The sequence below is a fragment of the Macrobrachium rosenbergii genome, chromosome 56 (genome assembly GCF_040412425.1).
Source record: "Macrobrachium rosenbergii isolate ZJJX-2024 chromosome 56, ASM4041242v1, whole genome shotgun sequence".
Lineage (NCBI taxonomy): Eukaryota > Metazoa > Arthropoda > Malacostraca > Decapoda > Palaemonidae > Macrobrachium > Macrobrachium rosenbergii.
The window spans coordinates 36,590,518-36,615,663 of record NC_089796.1 but is presented as its reverse complement, the minus strand read 5'-3'; the positions used below and the strand labels follow the sequence as shown (position 1 = coordinate 36,615,663).

Sequence of the window (25,146 nt, the reverse complement as noted above, 5' to 3'; positions counted from 1 at the left end):
GGAGTGGCAGAAGAGCTAGGAAGGACTGAATGGATGGAATGAAAGTGGCATTGAGAGGGACGGCCCTAACATCTAGGAGACATGAAAATGTGTGCGGAGCAGGATGAGGCTCCTGAAACAAATCAAGAAAATGATCACTGGCAAATTTATATTGTAATCGGGGATAAACCCCTTGTGCAGAAAACTTTCACAGCGCAAGCTGCTTCACACACCTGCACAGAAAACTCATTAGCCGCTTATGGAACGCCCTCACACACTGCGCTATTCATCTCATTTATACCACCACTAAATACCTCCGTATTTCACACTCTTATTGTTCTTATATCAAATAAACTTTGTAAACAATGCATAACAGCAACTTGAACCCAGATTTTTCTCAACAGTGCCTTCATACATTCCAACCTCGCTCTCCAGAACAATCAGATTCTCTTCCATATCTTTTGCATAATACTTCCTTCATTTCTTCGTCTATCTTATCACTTCCTGTCTCCTCCACCCTTCATCCGTTACTGTTACTCTCAGATACTTATGTAAACCATCCGCTTCCATTCTTCCACCAGCCATTTTAACATTCAATTCTCCACTTTCCTGGTTGTTATTACCCTCATAATCTTAATCTTCCTCATATATTTTCAACCTTTTCCTCTTTTAAACACTGTCAACCTCTTTCAGGTTTTGGTAGTTTCTCATTACTATGCCAAATCAGAGTTGTATTATCTACAAGAACCAGCCATTCCATAATATTCACGATCCCCATTCTTATCCCAAAACTTTGAACTTTAATTGTATGCCCTTTCTCTGATTTCTGTCATATCTCCATCAGTAAAGATATTAAAACAGCTTGGAGATATAACACACCATTGTCTCAGACCCACTTGTAAACCAAACCAATCCCTCATCCATTTATTCGTACATATTGTAACAGGCTTCACTTTCATCATTAAAATTTGTATTCACTTAGAAAATCTATTTCCCGTTCTATCTCAAGCTTTTTATAGTAAATTATGCAAAATGCAGCTTTTTTACTTTGCTATCAAAACTTCTCACATATGTTTCATAGCAAAACTCTTGATCAGTACACCCCCTCCCTTGTCTGAAACCACATTGTTTAGTCCTTGTAACTATTTCTGTCTTCTGTTTTCCTTCCTCAGTCACACCCTTACTGTGCACCTTTGGTAGTATTCAAAATTATGCCATGCACCTAAAATTCTTATGGTCTCCTCAGTCACCTTTACCTTTTACTCGTATAAAGGAATAATTATTCTTCTTACCAGTTCTTTTTAGAAACTTTCCCTCATCCAGACACCTTAACTGCCCTGGTCATCCACTCAGCTACACTTTCACCAACACACTGCAACATCACAATTATAATCCAGTCTGTTGGTGTCTTCCTATTATTCAGCCTCTTAATTCCTTTCCTTACATCTTCAGCAATCATTTATTATAACTTCCTTAGTCAACAGATTTCCAAAATACTTGCTACATCTACCCAGAACTCCGTTCTTTTCAGACAACATCTGTCCAATTGCATCTTTTATCCTGATTTACTCTCCATTTTCTCTTTCTCAAGTAAACTTACAAATATTCTTCGAAACCATAAATGTCCAGCAGTCAAGCCCCCGTCCAGAAGCATTTCCACATGATTTTTTCTATTCTTATTTACCACAGTAACTATAGATGCCAATAATTCCATCCTACTTTTTTTCACACCTAACTATGCTTTTAAGTCATCTAGCCTATCACCTTTTAAATTTTCCAACACTGCCAGACATATTCAGACCATCCCAAAAACACTTTCTTTCACAATTTTTTTCCTAGTCCTGGTCCATATACACTTACTAACAGAACTTTACTGCTACACTCAACCATACCCATAAAATCCAGAAATCAACTCATTAAGTTTGCACTCTTACCGCCCCTCCCCAGTCTTCTTGACATCACAAGTTCTACCCCAGCCCTAGGTCTACATGTCTCAGTTGCCCCAGCAATCACTGTCTGTCCTTCATCTTGTATACCCTGCCCTTTCACATTTCGTCTCGCTGCCATAAGATCCAGCTTTCTCTTTTTCAACAGCTGATCTGTCAACCGTCATACATAGGCACACACATTAAAAACAGTTAGACATAGCATTTTATTTTTATCTTTTGAATATGATAATTTTCACACCTTGCAGAGCAGCAGTAATGCACTTATTTTCATTTCTTGGAATCCGATAGAAATGAAAGTGTGGATGGTATGATCTCAGAAGTGCTAATAAGTCATAAGAGGCATTTCTTCATACCGTGGTGTCTACAACCCAACGCTAGGCACTCCTTGGCCTCGGGATAAAGAGCATTAAAATCCCTGGCCATTAGTATTTCTTTGGACACCACAATAGCAGTCAGTTTTGACTAACAGACCTGGTAATATATATACATATACGATCTCACACACACACACACACACACATACACACACACACACACACACACACACACATATATATATATATATATATATATATATATATATATATATATATATATATATATATATATATATATAAAGTCACGATGTTCCAAATGGCTGTTTATCACACACCTAATGAACATGGAGTTCAAAACTTACCTCACTTACGACTGAATATTCTACAGGCAACCAATGATCCCTTAAAAAACTTATATATCAACAGCGTGAGATTTCAATATTTAAACATAAAATATAGTATAGTACTGTATATTAAAGGGCATCACTCTATTAAGTTTTGTACTTCACTGCAACTCTTTCTCCTCGATTCAAGTCACTTAAAAAAACTCTGTTAAGTTCTGTACTTCACTGCAAATCTTTCTCCTCGATTCATGTCGCTTAAAAAAAACCTTCTCTCTGATTCATTTACAAAAATAATCAGTCCTACCACTGGTGGTCAATAAATTAAACACTGCTGTAGGAATTTTAAATACAAAAATTTATTCTTAATAAGACAAAATTTACTATAATCCTGAAATCAAATTTAAATATTTTGGAAATACAGTTTTAATTAATTCTTGAATTTAGTTATGAAACAAAAAGTTGAATTATCAAAGAAAAATTATTAAGTTTTCAAAGAAAATTAAATTCAACAAACAAACAATTTGAACAACACTATGACAAAAGATACAATTACATAAAATATGAAAAATGAAAATATATCAAAATCACCAAAGTGGTATAAAAACTTTTCATCGTTACATGACCGGTCTATCAATCACTAAATCACAAATACTCACAAAAGACAGATCAATCTAAACAACACTCACAAAAAAACCATGGTTTTACAATGTTATTACCTTAAATGCTGCAGTGGCCATTACACGCTAACACTGTTCTGTCTGTTAAAGTTCACAACTAAAATCAAAGAGTGACCAACGCCAATGTACTTTACGTTACGAATTTAAAAATGAGAAAGAGAGAGGGATTTTTAGTGCTAAATGCAGCACAACCCCTCGGAACAGAATGAATCTTTTACTCAATAGCGCCAAGTCACAACGCCTACAGAATATTCTCGTACGTATGGGACCAGACCTTTGACCAGAGCTAAAAGCGATCAAAGATTGACTCATAGCAACAGACACATGATTTCTACCCTCTGTAAGAGTTAAGCTGATGCATGCATACCTGTCTTAACATGAAAATTACCCATGATCGCCTTGTGACATAGCTTTCGACCAGAGTTAAAGCGGATCTATACGTGTTCAAAAACTGGTAATTGGCGCATGGTCACATGTTCTCTTATCTGACGTGACTTTCCTTATTTACATTATTACGATTATGAAGTTTAACATAGACATCTATACAAACGACATTTCAATATTATTACGTAGAATATCTCCTGCATACAGAAAAAAACATATGACAATTAGAAAAGCAAATTGCAATAACACTTCTGAAAAAAATATACTAATACATTTCATACATAGAGCAGGGTACTTCATAAGAATATATAAGAATATATATATATATATATATATATATATATATATATATATATATATATATATATATATATATATATATATATATATATATATATATATATATATATATATATATATATATAACAAATAGGACGACGAAAAGGAGGTGATACATATTCAGCTTTATTTACAGCCAACGTTTCAAAGCATGGCTTCATCATCATTGGCTAAAATACAAAAATAACAACAATTAAAATCAATACAAAGGACTCAGTAAAATCATTAACGTTAAAATATCAAGATTTTTTAAAACCTAGAAACATAAAAGTTAAAACCAACCTAACGCCTCAAATTGAAAAAAAACTGAGTGACCAAGAAGGGCATTTTAAAATGGATTGGAAGAGAACTCTTAAGCAATAAACAGAGGGGCAGAAGAAGACTGACTATTCAAAGATGGAACCAGTTGTTTGATGGTTAACGACTCGAGGATATGGAGAGAAGTTTCATCAGCGATGCTTGCTCTAGGATTTCAAAATCGTCATGTATGGAGTGATGATCTTATTCAGTCTTGGCTGTTTCAATTATAGGGTGCAACAGGTTACCGGCCATATGGGTCTTGGCAGTGCCATAACAATACCCTCGCCCATAGCCTCTGATGATCGTAAACAGTTTCAGAGCTCTATTATCAAAATTTATCTTCTTAATTATCACATTCAGGTCTCTCTTCAGGCTTTTGGCTATGACGATTTTGAAATCCTAGAGCAAGCTGCTGATGAATTTTCTCTCCATATCCTCGAGTCGTTAACCATCAAACAACTGGTTCCATCTTTGAATAGTCAGTCTTCTTCTGCCCCTCTGTTTATAATTAAGAGTTCTCTTCGTCCTTTTGGTGCCCTTCTTGGTCACTCAGTTTTCTTTTCTTGAGGCGTTAGGTTGGTTTTAACTTTTATGTTTCGGTTTTAATATCTATATTTTAACGTTAATGATTTTACTGAGTCCTTTGTATTGATTTTAATTGTTGTTATTTTTGTATTTTAGCCCTGATGATGAAGCCATGCTTTGAAACGTTGGCTGTAAATAAAGCTGAATATGTATCACCTCCTTTTCGTCGTCCTATTTGTTCTATATATATATATATATATATATATATATATATATATATATATATATATATATATATATATATATATATATATATATAAATATATATATATATATATATATATATAGGGTCTTGGCAGTGCCATAACAATACCCTCGCCCATAGCCTCTGATGATCGTAAACAGTTTCAGAGCTCTATTATCAAAATTTATCTTCTTAATTATCACATTCAGGTCTCTCTTCAGGCTTTTGGTAGGGTCCTTGCTTATGGGCTGGAATTTTACAGGATCACTCAGGATGTCGTCCATTTTATCATCATATTCTTCATGTTTCATGATGACATAGCGGTCTTGTTACCTTTTCTGATGATGATGTCCAGATTTTCTTGGAGCTGGCAGACAGGTTCCTTCAGGTAATTAAGAAGATAAATTCTGATAATGGAGCTATGAAACTCCCTGTGACCATCGGAGACTACTGGCCAGGGTATTGTTACGACAATGTCAGGACCCATAAGACTGGCCACCGGTTGCACCCTACAATTGCCTAAGTTAACTCCCTCCCCAACTTATGAAACAGCCAAGACTGAATAAAATCATCGCTCCCTACATCCCTAGGGATGCTCGGTGGTTTCCCTGGGAGAGTTCATCAATATTTGGAAACTATGTCTGTGAGAACTAATATTCCATTACTGGACATAGAAAGTCTATTCATGAACATACTGGTGGACAAAACCATCGATATTATTTTAAGGAGAGTCTATCACTCGGATGCCACACCCCTTAAAATACCAGAAGGTGCCCTCTGACGTCTTCTCTAAATCTTCTCCAAAGCTACACCGAGGAGGCCCCCTTCCTTTCACATAGGACTGACCTCTTTCGATAGGCAGATGGTGTCGCCATTGGATCCCCCCCTTGGTGTCCTATTTGCCAATATGTACATGGCAAATGTCGAGGAAAGAACCTTCAATTCCCATCCAAAACCAAAAATATGTGCCCGATATATAGACAATAATTATCTTCATTGCCATTGATACTGATGAAGAGGCCACTTGCCTACATTAGTTCCTCGCTGGGTTAGCGGGTTCCGTTCTCAGCTACCACCCTGTTGGTCGCGAGTTCGAATCTCCGACCGGCCAGTGAAGAACAAGGGGAATTTGTTTCTGGTGATAGAAATTAATTTCTTGCTATAATGTGGTTCGGATTCCACAATAAGCTGTAGGTCTCGTTGCTAGGTAACCAATTGGTTCTTAGCCACGTAAAAGTAAATCTATTCTTTCGGGCCAGCCCTAGGAGAGCTGTTAATCAGCTCAGTGGTCTGGTTAAACTAAGATATACCTAACTTGCCTACATTATACCGTGAAGAGGAACTCTAGCCTAAACTTTACTATTGAATATGGTGTCGAAGGCTGACTTCACTTCTTGGTTGTAAATGTGGAGACGAAAGGAGACAGGTACAATACTACTGTGTACCAAAAGACAATTAATGTGGGTTGGTGCCTTAATGCCTGTGGAGAGTGCCCTGACGCTTACAAACGCTCTGTGGTAGCCACTTACGTGAGACCTGCAATTACACACTGTTCCTCATGGAGCGTTGCTCATGCAGAGCTCAAATGTGTTAGGTAGCTCCTAACTAATAATGGATATGACAGCAATCTAACAGAAGGTTGCATAAGAAAACAATTGGATGTAGCTCCTAACTAATAATGGATATGACAGCAATCTAACAGAAGGTTGCATAAGAAAACAATTGGATGTGAGTGACAGCATACCAGTGACAATGCCTACCTCACCAAGAAATATCGTATTGTATTGCAAAGCTGCATATCACAGCCAGTTCAAGGATGATGTCAAGGCCATGAAGAGGATAATTGACAGCATTGCAATACCTACGAATACTAACAAGAGCATTTCATTACGTGTCTACTGTTGCCTGAACTTACTCAGCATCTTTTTAACGCAATATAGCACAGCTCCCCATAGGGAGGTGTGGGAGTCGACCAACGTAGTATGCAAATTTAAATGTACCTAGGGGACATGTTGAGCCCTCAGCAGTTACTAAATAGGTCACACCACTACCACTCTACACATATGATTGCAAGCTCACGGCAACACTATGTAGAAATCTCAGAGATCATGCAAAGAGGAGCACAGTTCCACAGATTACAAATAGCAAAAGCTGCGAGTATAAATCAACAATGGCCCGCATTAAATATACAGAACAAACTTCATCTTCCCTTCTTCAAGAAAACCACAGGACATCTGCGATAATGTGAAGGAAGACACAAGCAACAGAACACTTATAATTGTCTTGTATTTGATTTCCGTCAAAGATCTAACCAAGCAAAGGACGAAGGAATCCGTCGCGTTGTGTCAATAACATCCTATTCCTGAAGTATGCCTCAGTACTTAAATAAAATCGTTATGTACAAAAACAGAGCTCCGTCTGTAAATTTATTTTTTCATTAATAATACTAAACTGAACTCCGACCTTTCCTTAATCGACGAAACTGGGCACATGATCACTTTGTTTACCTTGAAATTCTGATACCTTTGTCTGTAGGTGCTAGACAATACGAGTAAACATATAAATATATAGATATATATATATAATATATATATATATATATATATATATATATATATATATATATATATATATATATATATATATATATATTAACTTTTATCACATACACAATTGTTCTGTGCATTAGTAGAATTACTAAAGGACCTCATTCAAACTGGATGGTATCTAATGGAGTTTTTATTCAAAAGTTACAAGCTTTCTTGGACAAAGAGTCCACATTATCAAGTATCCGATACTTGATAATGTGGACTGTTTGTCCAAGAAAGCTTGTCACTTTTTGAATAAAAACTTCATTAGATACCATCCAGTTTGAATGAGGTCCTATAATTTAATATATATATATATATATATATATATATATATATATATATATATATATATATATATATATATATATATATATATATATATATATATATATTATATATATATATATATATATATATATATATATATATATATATATATATATATATATATATATATATATATATATATATATATATATATATATATATATATATATATATATATATATATATATATATATATATATATATATATATATATATATATATATATATATATATATATATATACTGTATATATATATATATATATATATATATATATATATTTCCGTCCCACTTATACTTATACTTAATTACTCAAATTACTTTTCCAAGTGACCCTCTTCCACCTCTATCGAGTCACCCATTCCCCTGGACTCGTTTTGCAAAAAGGCGTAACTTCAGGTTTTCATTGATTCAGTGTTACACGAGGAATGAATTGCAATAAGATTCATTCGAGTCCAGCGTCTGCATGCAAATACTGAAACACTGAACTCTTGACTCCTTTCAGGTGTGAGCGTGACTCCTGTTCGCGTGCTGATGGTGCTCACCGTGGCGCTGTCTGCCCTCTATTCCCAAATCACCAGATGAAGGACCTGAAGCCCTAAGTGAATCGAAGAGGGGACATCGACCATTGTTACATTTCATACATTTGAATCAGTGCATCCTCGCTTCGATCCCCGGAAGTGGGAATTCCACTGGAAAGGAATGAAACTCCCTCAAATAGTGATCCTATTTTTTTATATTTGTCTCAGTTGTCTGCTGTGCTGAGATGTCATGGCGGACTGTTACATATATACATATATATATATAATAAAAACATATGTAGGTTGTACTTGCTTTTGTGAGTCCCAGATACCGTATAAGTACTGTAGTAGTTATGACTGTGTATATATTATACATTGCAGAACGGATGAAAAACTTTTTTCGTGTAAATTTGGTCTAAGTGTCTCACTCTTATGGAATAATTCTTCACTAGGTATTAAGTGTGGTCAAAGTCTAAATTGGAAAGTGTCATATAATCGTCTCTTTTTCCCTCTGACTCGAACTTCATCTCGCTCGTAGTTTACCTACACCACCCACCTCTCTCTCTCTCTCTCTCTCTCTCTCTCTCTCTCTCTCTCTCTCTCTCTCTCTCTCTCTCTCTCTTCGATTACAGGAATGTTGTTAACGATTAAATGTAAATATCTATGAATATATTGTATACCTCAGTTAAATGCAGATATAAAATTGAAAGATTTTTCATAATTAAGTATACATTCATACATATACATGAGTACGCCACAATGGCATCCATTTCTGCCCCACAGCAATTTCTAAGTAGAAATAGAAATTATGCCTGTTTGAACAACCTCGCTGTGAAGAACCTCTCTCTCTCTCTCTCTCTCTCTCTCTCTCTCTCTCTCTCTCTCTCTCTCTCTCTCTCTCTCTCTGTCATACTTCTGTGGGCCTATCTTTCTTTTATCTTGCAGACGCCGCCTCCCCTATGCATGCTCAGAGATGCGTGACATTTTGGTGTAGTTGATTCTCAGCGTATGTCAATTCAGTCATTCAGCTGCATTTGTGCCGAATTTAATTTTAGTGACTCCGGTGGTTTCATGAATCAATTTTCCGTTATTATGTATTATTGGTAGCGGTTATTTTTACAGCAGATCTGTTCTCTGTCAATCTTGTCTTTATTTTAAGTAAGACTGGAACTTTATGTATGGTACTGAGGCCATTTTGCTCAACTGATCGTTATTCTCAGGATCTTATCTCATTGAAGTTTTTATTACATGCCGGGAATTTTGAGTAACAGCATATACAAGTGTGTTCTATATATATATATATATATATATATATATATATATATATATATATATATATATATATATATATATATATATATATATATACATATTACATACACACGTACACATATATACATATAAATATATTTGTATATGAATGTGTATAAAGACAAGGTAGCATTTGACATATGATACAGTACAGTTGACATTTTTATACTTTCAAATAAGTCATAAATAAACCAGTAATATCGAATTCACTTTATCTTGGAAATAAGCTACACCGAAAGGTAACTATATAGATGGCCCACTACCTATGCCTTTCAGGATGCGAATATGATGTCGGCAACTTTATCCACTCTGCTGTCAGGAGAGATACAAGTTCATTTCGATTCAGCTAGCATGTACTGTATGTGTGTGTATGTAGTTGCACAAAATTTTTTTAGATTTTTTACACTAATCACCTTTTCATCCGTTTAGTAAAGTTAAACGATGTTCGTTTTCCATGAAATCACGGAGTCACAATGAAATACTTATATCAAGAAAAGCAGAAACAAATTCTTTGTACACTATGATATTTAGTTTCTGTTTTTAGAGGGTTTAACCGCCCCCCCCTTCCCCTCCCTCCTGCCCCCGCCAACACTACAACCTTGAAACTGTCACTGTCAATTTTTCTGCCTGTCCGTTTCCATCACTGTATACGATATTCGTAGAGAGAAACTGGTAACAAATGTTATCGTAGGTGTTTGCGAGAAATAGACCTACTTTTTAAAGACTTGCTGTTTGGGTTCGTTCTTCTATTGCATGAAAGTCATTGCTCATAACGCATACCTCTGATTGTAAGTGTGTATATGCTCATTTATGGTTACATCAGGCAGCCGTATGTGTGTTAGAACCCATTTTACATACGACTTACCTTCTGTATGACTGTAGATGTTGGAGAAAAATAGAATAAGTTACTGTAACTACATCTGTCTGAGAGAGAACAACTAATGTCTCTTGCTTCTGAACTGCATGCGAAGCACAGGTTAGTCTGATTGTTTTCTTTTTATACGAATTTGACGTTGTATTTTCTACGTCCCTTTACTTTCCCTCCTGCAGCAGTATTTCAGTCTTTTCTCCTGAATTGTCGTAAGAGACAGACAACATGGGATCACTCTTTCGTCTTTCTTGGGTTCCTGCGATGCTTCTCTACTGGTCACTTTTTACCAGGTACGGTACATATGTAATTGTAATAGCTACAATGCCCTCTAAACTTCTCGAGTTCTTCGCACTTTTTGGGGATACACTTGTCACTACAAAGCCTTAAGATCCAAGAGCAAGAAATTGAAGTGGATGAGATGTCTGATAGCGGGAAACGAAGCCATGTCACCATAATCACAAGGAGGTCACGTTGTCGACCTGACCACGAGAAGGATAAAAGTCTATTAAGTGGCTACGATGGTGAGGATGGGTCTATTCCTGCTCTAATAAATATATCCGAAAACGACAGGTATATGTGGTCAGGTTGGCAACGTGGCCTCCTTGTGACTATGGCGACACGGGTTCATTTCCCACTACTGGACATCTCAACCACTTCAATTTCTTCCTCTTGGATCTTAAGGCTTTGTAGTGACAAGCGTATCCAAAAAAGTGCGAAGAATTCAAGAAGCTAAGAGGGCATTGTGACTATCACTATTATATATGTACAGTATATATATATATATATATATATATATATATATATATATATATATATATATATATATATATATATACTGTATATGTATATACAGTATATACTTGAAAAATCACAGTAAATGCACGTGACTTCAGTGTATAAGCGAATCCATGAAAAAATGACAGGCAGAAGTTCAGTACCAAGTGCTTTCACGTATATTATTTTGTGCCCAGACGATGCGTTAATAAACGTGAAAGCTCTTGGTACTGAATTCTGCCCGTCATTTTTTCCTGTGGATTCCGCTTATATATATATATATATATATATATATATATATATATATATATATATATATATATATATATATATATATATATATATATATATATATATATATATATATATATATATATATATGTGTGTGTATATGTATATATATATATATATATATATATATATATATATATATATATATATACATATATATATATATATATATATATATATATATATATATATATATATATAGCCCATTTGAAAAGTTTGATATAATTTTCAATGCTGTTCTATATATATATGATTTCAGAGATAGCAGTTTTGTTTACGTTTTAGTTTAGTTTTTTTTTTTTTGATTTCAGAGAAGCAGTTTTGCGTTTTAGTTTAGTTTTTTTTTTTTTTGCCATAGCAGCATTCCTGTTATGCTCTGAAGTCAACTGTGATGCTTTTTCATTGTTCATTTTTTCTGCGCTAGTTATACATTAACATGCTTTGACACTTTGCTTTACAATTTTCTGAACAGATGCATCTCTTTTAAGTTTGTTCCCTTTCGTTCTTCGTTTTTATCAGGATTTGAACTTGTTTATTCCTCTTTCGATGTGCTTGACATTGTCATATTTTCCCGTTGTATATTTTTATCGATCCCAAAGTATTTATCTTCTTTTTTAAGCTACTGTTCCAATTCTGTTTAACACACTTGATGGAAATGGTGCAATTAATGCACTTAAGTTTACCATTTCCATTTCATTTCGTGCCCAAGATAATCAGTGTCGTTCGTTTGTGCTTTATCGGGCAAGAGTGATCTTAGGAATTCTCTCTCTCTTCCTCTCTCTCTCTCTCTCTCTCCATAATGCCCTGCTCACCGAGAGGCTGAATGCCCGAAGCATTCAGCCAGCCACCAGGCATTTTTCTTCCCTTTTTCTGGCGAAACTGCCTGGTGATAAGCTGAGCCGAGCATGAAGCGTGGCCAACCGTCAACCGAATCTGTAGCTATTAGCTTGGCTTCTGAAGATATCTGTACATATCTCGGTCTCTGTTGCTATGAACACTGTACATAGGAAAGGCACTTTACCATGTTGATTCTTCCCTGATACCTCAATCGTCTCTTTATGAAACGCCATTTATAATCTCCTTTCTAATCACTCTCGCTTCTGTTCTCATTTACCCAGTCTCTTTTCGCGCTCATATTTTTATGCATTATTTTGTTTGCTCTTGTTATTTTGGATGGATACTTTTTCGTAGTAATGTTTGTTTTCTCTGTTTGGTACATATCATCCTTGAAGTTTTGAAATTTTGCCTGTTTTTATCTTCCCGTTTGAAAAGTTGGTTTTCAAGTAGATCTGCAAAGGGTAAAACCTATGATTAATATTTTTTTTTTCTTTTGCTCTTAAAAATGAAAGACCATCCACATAATAATTTTAGTTTATATTTCTAGGATGATTGTTGCTAGTTTTTTTTTTCTGTTGTGTGCTATAATTGTTTAGAGTCTGATGAATCGAAAAGCGAGAATCGTTGGTCGAGTCTCGAGCATGAGCAGGCTTCCTTTACTCGTGTGAAGATGCGGGGCCAGATCATAGTTTGTTAAAATAATGCCTCGTCATGAACAGTTTTTATCGAATTTCCAGGCTTTTTGTAATGAGATTCATTTTAATTAACTGAACTGTTTTGCTTAATCTGAAAGTTATTTTGTGTTTATGTCTCTGCGACCCAGTTACGATTGGACTGGTGGAGCAGTGGTCGCAGTGTTTAGCTGAAGAGGTCAAAGGTCTCAGTAGCACTTGTTTGCAAAGACAGAAGCTGCTGCGCTCACCCCTTTTGATAGACGAAAATAATGATGAGTTTATTTGCGATGATTGTCAACTGTGTTACATCTGGAAATTGTAATGAGTCTCGCTTCAAGTGGACTATATATATACATATATAAATATATTTTCTTCTTTTAAAGATATATGAAATGGATTATGACTGAAAGAGTGTTTTATTGTCCTTTAATTAATATGTTTTATCCAGAGACTTTAAAAGCACACTTTGTGAAGCGCTTTGTCATATCATCAGAACTCTGTAAACATACTATGATATTTATAGGTTTGGTGACACCATCCTTTGACTCACTCGACTGATGCGCCTGACTCCTATCTCAAGTTCTGATGATAACAGTAAGCACTAACCTATGAACTGGCTTTTGCGTAGAGGGCTTCGACGTGCTATTGGTGAGAGTTCTGCGTAGGTGTTATGTAATGTAAACTTTCTGCACATGGGACTCATCCACGATTCAGCAGTTACCGTATGAATGTAGCAGTGATCTTTGCCTTGTCCATTCTCAAGAGACAGCTGCTGCTATGGGAAACCGCTTAACATTGCAGAAAATATAGCATACTTCTTCAAAAGTGTCAAAAGTGGAAGGACAATAATTTTGTTCACATGGGCCTTACTTACATAACCGGATTCTTAAAGCAATCACAGTATAGTCGACATGACTTGAGGAATCGTGAGAAAAGTGGTTCAGGAATCTGACATTTAGGGTAATGCTCAATCACATTTCCTTCTTTCAGTTACGATATCATAAAAACTTTTCCCACATATATACTTTATTCATCATATTTTTTATAAATGGATTTGTTAGTTTAGTATCAAGCAATTGCTGGCGATATACTTGAATATAAATTTTTAGTATGAGTCACATTTCAAGGGAAGCTAACGTGAGTAATGAATCAGTGGCAAGTAAATCTCCCAAAGTGTATCCATTACGAAACTTCGACAAACAGAGCTATCGCTAACAGCTGGGCTTTAGTAGTTTGATTGTTCACTCTGAGTATGCATATATGTAAGTTTCTAGATATGTATAGTATAGTCGCGCACGCAAACAATCCATTACCTACTAGATAGCTTTAAATTACTCACGTCTATCAGTATTGCAAGTGTCCAGGCTGCTTCGAATTTCGCTTTCATACATTACATTGTTCACATTACTGACTCTGCCTCTGGAAAGGAATAAGGGTTTATTGCCTAGGTACCTGAAATTCTTTTCTTATTAATTAGTTATTAAAACTTTACGTGAAATTCATTTGCCCCCTGTTTAGAGTATGTTCTTGAGTCTTTCTCCTTGATAGGATTAAATAAAAAAAATTCATTGATCTGTTGATTCCCTCATCTTCTAAGACTCTCTCTCTCTCTCTCTCTCTCTCTCTCTCTCTCTCTCTCTCTCTCTTCTATGGGTACTATTTTGGTCACTGATCCTCGAGCTCAATGCGAGTTCTTTTCAGGAGGCCTCTTAACATCCATCAGACCACATTTCCTGGCCTTTAGTGATCGGTAATCCGTTCTTCGAATTTCGCTGTTAAGTGACCTTTCTTTTGTCTCTTGCCAAGCCTTAGAATTTTCTTTCTACCCGTTTTTATTATTATTATTATTATTATTATTATTATTATTATTATTATTATTATTATTATTATTATTATTATTATTCATTTTGTGGGGGTAATAACGTTTTCCTTTAAGAGGCAATCTGATACTTCCTGAGCGGTAAAACCCCACTCTTCTTTTTCTTCAGACTGGGGGTAGGAAAGGTCGCTAAGTTGCCCGAGTCACTGACCCTTTATTTTAAGAGAGAACACACTTATTCTGAGAGTTACCGTTAGGCTGATATACCTGCATCTCTCTTTGAGTTTATCTTGGGAATTGTTGCTTAAGGGTAATCTTAGACACTTGCATTTGTTTACAGCTTTCTGGCAATAATTTTTCACTTTAGTCTTGTGCAAGAAGCCCTCAGTTTGGTCCTAAACAATTAAATTTTTTAGCATTTTATGGTCTATGATCACCTATGGAGATGAAACCGAGGCATCTTGACATTCAGTACTAGTAAATCTTTAACCTCAGCTACTGAATCATTCCTAGCTACAGCTTTTGCTAGAAAACGGGGAAAACTTTCTGCACCTCTTCCCTCTTGTTTTGCCTATTAATCTCATTGTCAACAGGTCTCGCACACGCACAGGTGCTCCCGGACCTCCATATCTTAACTCCTGTATCCCTCATTACCTTTGCTGCTTGCAAGTTCCATAGAATTCTTTCATCTGTCAAGATTGGCAGATTTTCTGGCCCAGAATTTCTCGGCAGAATATTACAGGGAGTCTGTGGATGAACTTGACTCATGTGCGATGCCAGCTCTCTCCTTCTACGGATACTACTGCAGCTACTCGTTCGTTCAGCACAAGAGAGTGTATCCTTCTCGTCTCAGGTTGCTTACTAGCGCTAATCAAGTGCCTTCGTCCCCCATATATCGTGGAACCCTATGTATATGTGTGTATATGTGTATATATATACAGTATATATATATATATATATATATATATATATATATATATATATATATATATATATATATATATATATATATATATATATATATATATATATAATATATATATATATAATATATATAATATATATATATATATATATATATATATATATATATATATATATATATGTGTGTGTATATGTTGTGTGTGTGTGTGTCTGTGTGTCTGTGGTGTGTGTCCCCCTTGATGTGGGACCACCTTGATGAGGGGCTCTTGAACCCCAGGAATTTATTCCCTGGTTTGAGTCTCATATAAGATGATTTATTTGTTCGGATTAATTTTTGTGAAATTTTCCACTTTTGCAAAAATTTATTGGACCTGTTAAATAGGAAAAGATATCTTAGCTGGGATTGGGTTTATATCCGAAGCTAAATAGTGGGAACTGTTGTAGGACCATCAACTGCCCAATAATGTTCAGACCTGAGAGTTATCAGATTGATAGCTCAAGGGAGGAACTATTCTTTAGTGCTGGACCACGGATTCCAGGGGGGTCTGGTTCTAGGGATAGGACACTCGGCATTCTATCCGGTTTGCCCATGATATGATTAGGATGGGGACGATTGTATTCTTGAAATACTCTGTCCTAGCAAGTGGGTTTGGCTTACACTTGGGCCACTCTAATCATGTTGTGCTCTCCCCTGTTGGGTAGGGTAGGGAGCGGACATTTGGGAGTCGGTTCTCACTCGTGCCATTGGTGAAAGAATAAACTTCATGAAAGGCTGGTGGTATCTTTTTTAAGGTTTTCCGGTTTATTTATTTTTTTATATATATTTTTTTGCTTATACTTAAATCTTTATGAATAGTAGTTGTAAGGATTCAAGTACCCCTGGGCTCTTTGATGACACTGACTCGGCACAGTTAACGACCTCTGAAACCGCCTCTGACATCCTTTGTCTAGAAAAATAAAAAGAAATCTTAAAGTAATTACACTGGAACCATATACTCCAGTACAGAGCAAAAAAAAAAAAAAAAAACGTAAATATCGTCTTGACCCAACCTTGACTCACTTCGACTCCCTCTTTGGGAGTGGCAGTTGGTCAATGTTTCTAACCTTAGAAACTGACCAAAAAATATCAGCACTCAAGCTGGAAAATTATTTAAGCAGACACTCTATGACTGAAATGTCGTTTAGACAAATAAAACAAAAGACATGGCTTATAGAAGCCACAATAAAAAGTCAGTCTGAAAATTATTTATCAATAAAAAATATAGATAACATAAATATAAAAAAAAAAACATGATACTATGAACAGTATTCAGGGTACCATTGTACTTCCTGAGAATAATAATGAGCCAGTTGAAAAGAAAATACTATTAGGCTCGCTTAAAAAGAGATACCCAAAAGTACAGGATTGTCAACTATATGATATGCCAAGTAAACAGATGAATAAACAAATATTAAAAATCGCAAAAATAAAATTTGAAGGTCAAAATCTACCTCAGAATATATAAATTTTAGGCCAAACCAGAGAAGTAAGATCATAAGTCCCAAAGCCCCTACAGTGTAAAATTTGTAGTAAATATAGACACGCGAAAAAATATTGTCGAAATGAACCTGTGTGAGCGTATTGTGGATCTGAAGAACATGCCACACAATGGAAGTGCAGCGAACCAAAGTATATAAACGGTGGGTTAGACCCTCATGTAAGATCCAAAGAATTTATGTACTCTATATACAATACAGAGTAAAAATATTACAAGAAAGAACTGGAATGTCTGCAAAAGAAGCTAAATTAGAATTGAAAGTGAGAGGAATTCAAGATCCGTCTAAAACACGTACATATTCTTCAATAACAAGAACCGAAAATGAAACAAAAATGCATACAAATAGAAATAACGGAGCACAGAAAAGTAAATCTCAGGAAGAAATTAATGCTTTAGAAATAAAAAATAAAACGGTAAAGAAACAGGTACAAATGGGATGGATGATAATTCATCCAATTCATTTGAAATATTAATGCAAATAGGAACACAGGAGGATGCTATACAGAAGTAACAGAAGAGGGTCGTGAGGGAGTGGAAATTAAAGATAAAAAAAAACGCCTTTGGAGAGAACACCACCCAAAACGAAAAAACCAACTATAATTAGGGCAACATCGGTTAAACCAAAGACAAAAGATGTGAAGAAAACAGAAACTAAGAATATACCTTTATCTCCTAAAATAATAGTAAAACCTATGGATATAGATATCCGAAACACTGAAGCTAAAGATAACAATGATTATGTCAAGGGAGAAGAGATTACTCCATCACCAATAATTGGTACAAGAGCAAATGAAACAAGGAATGTACATGAAAACACGTGTGGATGAAATGGTTGTTTTGTAGAATTGTGCAATAATAACAAAAACATAGCAAAAGATGGTTTAACAAACATTATAAGAAATTTTATGAAATATAGAAAAAAAGATACCACAGATTTGAGTACCCATGAAAAAGGCTGCATGTGCATTGAGCACTTAGCATGTTATAAAGAAAAAAAAATGAATGTCGTGAGTAAATTATTAGAAAAAATCCAAGCTGATATAAAAAAAAGAGAAAACTTGTCCGCTATAATAATTTTTTTTCAATAACTGTATTATACAATGGAACGTAAATGGTCTGCAGACCAGATTACACCTAGGTGAAATACAACGATTACTAAAAGAGTACGAACCAGTGTTATTATGTTTACAACATGTTAACAAAACAATATCAAGAATAGGTAAATATGCCTTAGCATCTACATCTAGAGGGGAAGAAGGAAATTAAGGCACTGCTATATATGTACACTCGGCGAGAAAAGTGAGGATACAGTTTTCATTAGATTTTGTTCATCGAATTTCAATTTTTTTCTTACAGAAAACACATAATCTCGGTTAATTTACTAGAATATGAAAATACAATGCAAATTATATCATATATGTTAAATCTGCAAAACAAAAACGTTCAGATACTTAAAAACACCATACATGTCCGAAGTAATCAGAATTTCTCAGATGATTTCGTTCATAGAGATCTAAAAGATAGTATGTGGATATCTCGGTGTAGTACTATTCATCAGAACGGCAATATTTACTCGTTTTCCGTTATGAACAGGCTTATTATTGCATCATCATACGAGGTAATGATAATTTCTTTAATTTTCACACATTCATGTTTGTATTTCACGGTGTTAAAAGTCAGCTGGAATTAATGGCAGTAAATGTTGTGACACCTAGGGTAGGTTGACCAAATCTATTTAAATCCGCAAGAGCGTTATCTATGATGTGAAGGGCAGCGTGGGAGCTCCGGGGGGAAAACGCAAGTAACTGGATGTTTCTTGACGTTGCCATAGTTTCTCTCTCTCTCTCTCTCTCTCTCTCTCTCTCTCTCTCTCTCTCTCTCTCTCTCTCTCTCCATTGCTAAAACATACTATACAAATATAGTATAGCTCAATCTCTAAAAAGAAAAAATAATGAAATGAGTAGCTCTACTGATAGGTCTAGGAAGCACACAACAGCTCTCTCTCTCTCTCTCTCTCTCCATTACTAAAACATACTTTACAAATATAGTATCGCTCAATCTCTAAAAAAAAAGAAAAAAATAATGAAATGAGTAGCTCTACGGTAGGCCTACATATAGGCCTAGGGCTTACACAGCAGACTCTCTCTCTCTCAGCAGACTCTCTCTCTCTCTCTCTCTCTCTCTCTCTCTCTCTCTCTCTCTCATCATAACAATGTATTCGTTCCTTTTCGTTGGACATTGCTCAAATTTAACTCTTGATTTCATTATGGAAGATCGCGTTTCTGATTATGCAAGCATTCCGTTCAATGTGGTGTCGTAAACTCATTTGTGTAAGGTTGCTTGGCAAGTTATGTCGAAAAATGTTTATTTTGCTCAGAGCTGTCATTGCAAATTACAACTTGAACGAATACTGTAAAACTTACTACTACATTTAAGTATCAATGATTTCAGAATCGTAGAATATGATTGAAAGTTATAGGAGGTCAAGCAAAAAACAAACACAATAAGACGGAAGCTCCTCCCATTTCTAAAGTTGCCAGATGTCGCATTATTGAGCAACATATGTCCGAAGATTTTAAAAAACTGTATCCTCACTTTCCTTGCTGAGTGTACAACAAGCATAGTTGACAGATTGAATCGGAATACAGTTGACGACTTGCATACAAGTGATAATTTCCCAATATTAATTTCATTATTACAAAATAATCCCACCAAGCATGTCCCTCAATATAACATTTATAAAGCAGATTGGGAGAAATATGAATTCCACACTAGGAATATCCCACCATTTGAATATTTAAAAGACCATAGGAAACTAATAAATTTCTTGTAGATTTCATCAAAATTGCTGCTGATAAAGCAATTCTAAAATCAAAATCTCATCCAGCAAAACACAAAGTCCCTTGGTCGTCTGAAAAACAAACAGAATTAATAAAAGTAAAACACCAAATTGGAAGACGATTAGATAATTTGAATAGAAAGTTCAGTAAAATAAATAAAACATTACGGATGTTAGAAGGAACTTTATAAAAATTATATTATTATTAGAAATTGATACATTAAAACCTCTCTATACCAAAATATCTGCAAAATTTAAGAGAATTAATTTAGGGAAGAATCATTTCATGGAGGAAATATGTATCAGATCTCTCTAATAATACTCCCATGCAAAAATATGGGAAAAATTCAGGAAAATAAATGGTACCCATGTTAAACCACCTAGACATGCTATAATAAAACATGGGAAAAGAATACTTGATCCTAAAGAAATAAATAATGTATTAGGAGAAAATTTAGCAAAAGTAAGTAGTGACAAAAATTTGGATGAGCATTTCAGCACCAAGAAAAATAGCATAGAATTAATAACAATTAATTTTGAAGCAGAAAATATATGTTATAATAGAAAAACTAATATGTAAGAGTTGGAATTTGCTCTGTTGAACAGCAATAAATCTACCCCTGGAGGTGACAGTATTTATTTTGAAATGATCTGCCATTTAGCACCTTTGGCAAAGACATACTCATTAGAGCTTTATAACCACTTATGGCTTCGAAATTTATTTCCTGATGAATGGCATAAAGCTATAATTATTCCTATCCCCAAACCTGGAAAAGATTCCAGTAATGTAAACAATTACAGACCAATTTCTCTAACAAGTTGTTTATGCATGTTACTAGAAAAAATTTTAAATGCTTGACCAATATGGCACATTAGAGAAAATAAAATTTTGACTCCCACTCAGTTTGGGACACAAAGTAACAGATCTACACTGGATTCTCTGTCTAACTTGGAAGACCACATACGAAGAGGATTTGACAGAATACAAATTACTATAGCCGTCTTTTCTGTCATTGAAAAGGCATATGATACTACATGGAGATATGCAATATTGGAAATGTTACATAAAAACAGCATCCGTGGACATTTACCTAGGTTTATCCAAAACTTTCTGACAAATTGCACTTTTCAAGTGAGAATTAATGGTGCATTGTCAAGTACATTTCCACTTGAAAATGGTGTTCGACAAGGAAGCGTCCTTAGTGGCACACTGTTACTTTAGCAGTAAATGATATCAATAATAATCTACAGTACCTATTGGAATTAAAAGTAACTTGTATATGGATGATTTTGCCATATATTATTCAGCATCTCGCATAAAACATGCAGAGCGAATCATTAATAAAACTATAATAAAAATAGATGAATGGGCCTCAGCTGTAGGCTTCAAATTTTCAATACAAAAGACTCAAGCAGTAATGTTTTATAAAAATAAAAAGTGGAAAAAAGGTGAAGAAATAGATTTAAGAATCAGAAATCATTCCATACCAATTGGCCAAACAGCAGAATTTTTGGGATCAGTATTTGATACTCACTTGAACTGGAAAGCCCACGTAACATACATGAAATCAAAATGTTAAAGACCATTAAACCTAATTAAAAAACTATGGAACACTGCTTGGGGAGCCGATAGACATATCTTTACTGTACTATATAAACCAACAGTACTGTCTATCATTGATTATAGAAACGAAACATATGGTTCGGCATCCTACGCAACTCTGAAAACGTTAGATCCACTTCATAATGAAGGCCTTAGAATATGTTCAGGAACTTTTTGATCATCGCCAACATCTTTACAAGTTGAATGTGGTGAACTACCTCTCTCTCTCTCTCCATAGAGAGCTAGTAACAATGAAGAGTGCTCAGAGAATTCAGACAAATGACTCTCCAACCAAAAAATTATTTGGATTAAGAGATGTGTGTATAAACAATCATCCACCTCCTTTCCCAATTAGGGCTAGAAGATTGTCTGAGGCGCTAAATATAAATATACAATTACCTTTAATATTAAAATTACCTCCTCCTTGGACAATGAATAAAATACGAAAACCTAATGAATTTTAAAACAACTAAATTTTTAAATTTTACTTAATTTATTTTAAATTTAGTGAGTATATGTGGAAACATGAGTATAAATGTATTTATTGTATGAATGTGCACCACTATGAGAGCGTATGCCTTTGTGCAACTTTTAATTTCATTTTCATTCATTCATCACCATACCGAGTGACCTGTTTGGTCCCAGTGCTAGGCTTCTAGCCTAGACTGTCATTTCATCCAAATCCTTCGGGGCCAGCCCTAGGAGTCAGCTTAGTGGTCTGGTTAAACTCTTTGAATAATAATAATAATAATAATAATAATAATAATAATAATAATAATAATAATAATAATAATAATAATAATAATAACCAGACCGGATAAAGGAAGAGGCAAGGTAATTTTAAACAAAAACAGCTATATACAGAAAATGGATGATATTCTAAATGATACTACTAAGTTTGTTGAAATAGGAAGTCCAACATATCAGCCTATATTTAAGGTGGAGGATAAAATTAATAGCTTACTCAAAGGTTTCAAAAATCCAAACATTACAAGTGAAAGCACTTACCAAGAATCATATTGTTCTGGCTCATCATGTGGTGTATTATACGGACTTCCGAAGATACATAAAGACGGTGTTCCACTACGGTCTACGGCCAATCCTGGCTGGCCTATAATAGCCCCAATTATCGGATAGCAAAATAACCTAGTACCAATGTTACATCCATTTGCAAATAATGTCTTACTCAGTTCAGCTAACCTTGTACCTGATATTTTACCACAAGATGTTGACTTGTATATGGTTAGTTTTGACGTCACATCTCTTTTTAAGAACATACCGTTGCAGGCGACGGTTGACATTATCTTACATAAATTTTTTACGATGAAAGTGTTTTATATTGTAGTTTTAATAAGGATGATTTTTAAAAGCTTCTAGAAATTGCAGTGCAGGACACTCACTTTATTTTTAACAATAAAATATTTAAACATGTTGATGGCTTTTCAATGGGGTCTCCACTCGGCCCCATTATGGCTAATGCTTTTATGTGCTCTTTTGAGGAACAGATGCTGGATGGGTGTCCCTTATCTTATCGCCCTCTCTTTTATAAGCTATATGTCGACGATACTTTCGCCTTGTTTAGATCCCGTGAGGCAGCCGAAACTTTCTTACAATATATCAATGGCCTACACACTAATATACAATTCTCAATTGAGCACGAACATGACAACAAGCTTGCTTTTTTAGATATTTTAATTACTCGGACAGAACGTGGTTTTAATACGAGTGTTTTTTAGAAAAGCGACATTCACAGGTCAGGGTACAAACTTTTATAGCAGTTGTTCTTCAGCATTTAACTTAAACAGTATCTCCACGCTGTTACACCGTGCTTATACGTTAACTTCTAACTGGCAGAACTTCCACAACGAAATTCAGTTTTTATCTCAGTTTTTCAAAAACAATTTGTTTCCTCCATCCTTATTCTACAAATACGTGAAAAAGTTAAAAGTTCTCGACTAATAGACTTCATCCACGTCAATCTGTTCCTAACGTACCCAAATTATCTATGTATGCCTTTTATTCATTCCAACGCATTTAAATTACAGATAAAAAAGTAATCCAGAATACTTTTCCGGCCTTGAATATTAAATTGGTATCTAAAAATCCTAAAACCCTGGGTTCCTTGTTCTCCCACAAGGATAAACTCCCGGCTTTGATGCGGTCTTTGGTGGTTTATTGTTTTACTTGCCCAGAATGTAAGATTGGGAAATATGTGGCAGCCACCAAAAAGACTGCTCAAGGTCAGGATAGATTCTCAACTTGGAGTCAGTCACCTTTAAGGGATGTACTTTAAAAAACAAAGAATTCTCTAGTATAAGAGAACATGCTAATAAATGTAGAACTTTATTTACACATGATGATTTCCGTATCGTGGCCCAAGCACCCAATGACTATTCTCTCTCTATTTTGGAATCTCTAACAATTAAGTAGCTTGTGCCCTTATTAAATAGTGAGGCCTCCTCCACTGTTTTGCTTACAGAATAGTTGACGCCCGGCCTCCCGCGAAGGGGAATGTCACTCAGTTTTGTTAGCTTTCTAGAGATAGGTACTAGTTCAGAATTCTCTTTGCTTTTTATTTTTTATTTCACGTTTTTTACCTTGTTTCATATAGACTATTTAGTGTTTTCGTGATTTTAACTTTTCTAATTGTCATTTTACTGAGTCTGTTTTTAATTTGTAAATTTTGTATATTTTACAGCCCTGATGATGAGACTAAGTCTCGAAAATCTGGCCAATAAACTTGAGATGCTCCGATGGGTATTTTCCATCCTTTTCCTTCTATATGTATATATATATATATATATATATATATATATATATATATATATATATATATATATATATATATTTATATATATATATATGTATATATTAAATGTGTGTATATATAGATAAATGTATATATATATATATATATATATATATATATATATATATATATATAGATATGTGTGTGTGTGTGTGCAAATATGTGTATATGTATGTATATATGTATATGTATACAATATATATATATATATATATATATATATATGTATATGTATATATATCTATATAGTACATATGTATGTTTATATGTATATATATATGTATATGCATATAAGTATATGTATATATATACTGTATATGTATATTTATGTGTGTATATATAAATGTATATATATATGT

At 34.6% G+C, this 25,146-nt stretch overlaps 1 protein-coding gene across 1 annotated transcript in view; it reads left to right on the top strand.

The window, feature by feature from the left end:
* The window catches only part of LOC136836755 (lachesin-like), a 217,864-nt gene extending 208,090 nt beyond the window's left edge, over positions 1-9,774 (top strand). The window contains exon 9 of the mRNA XM_067101307.1: positions 8,482-9,774. Within this exon, the coding sequence (XP_066957408.1) occupies positions 8,482-8,561 (80 nt within the window). The 3' untranslated portion in view covers positions 8,562-9,774. The remainder of the gene's footprint in view (positions 1-8,481) is intronic.
* Positions 9,775-25,146: the final 15,372 nt, after the last annotated feature.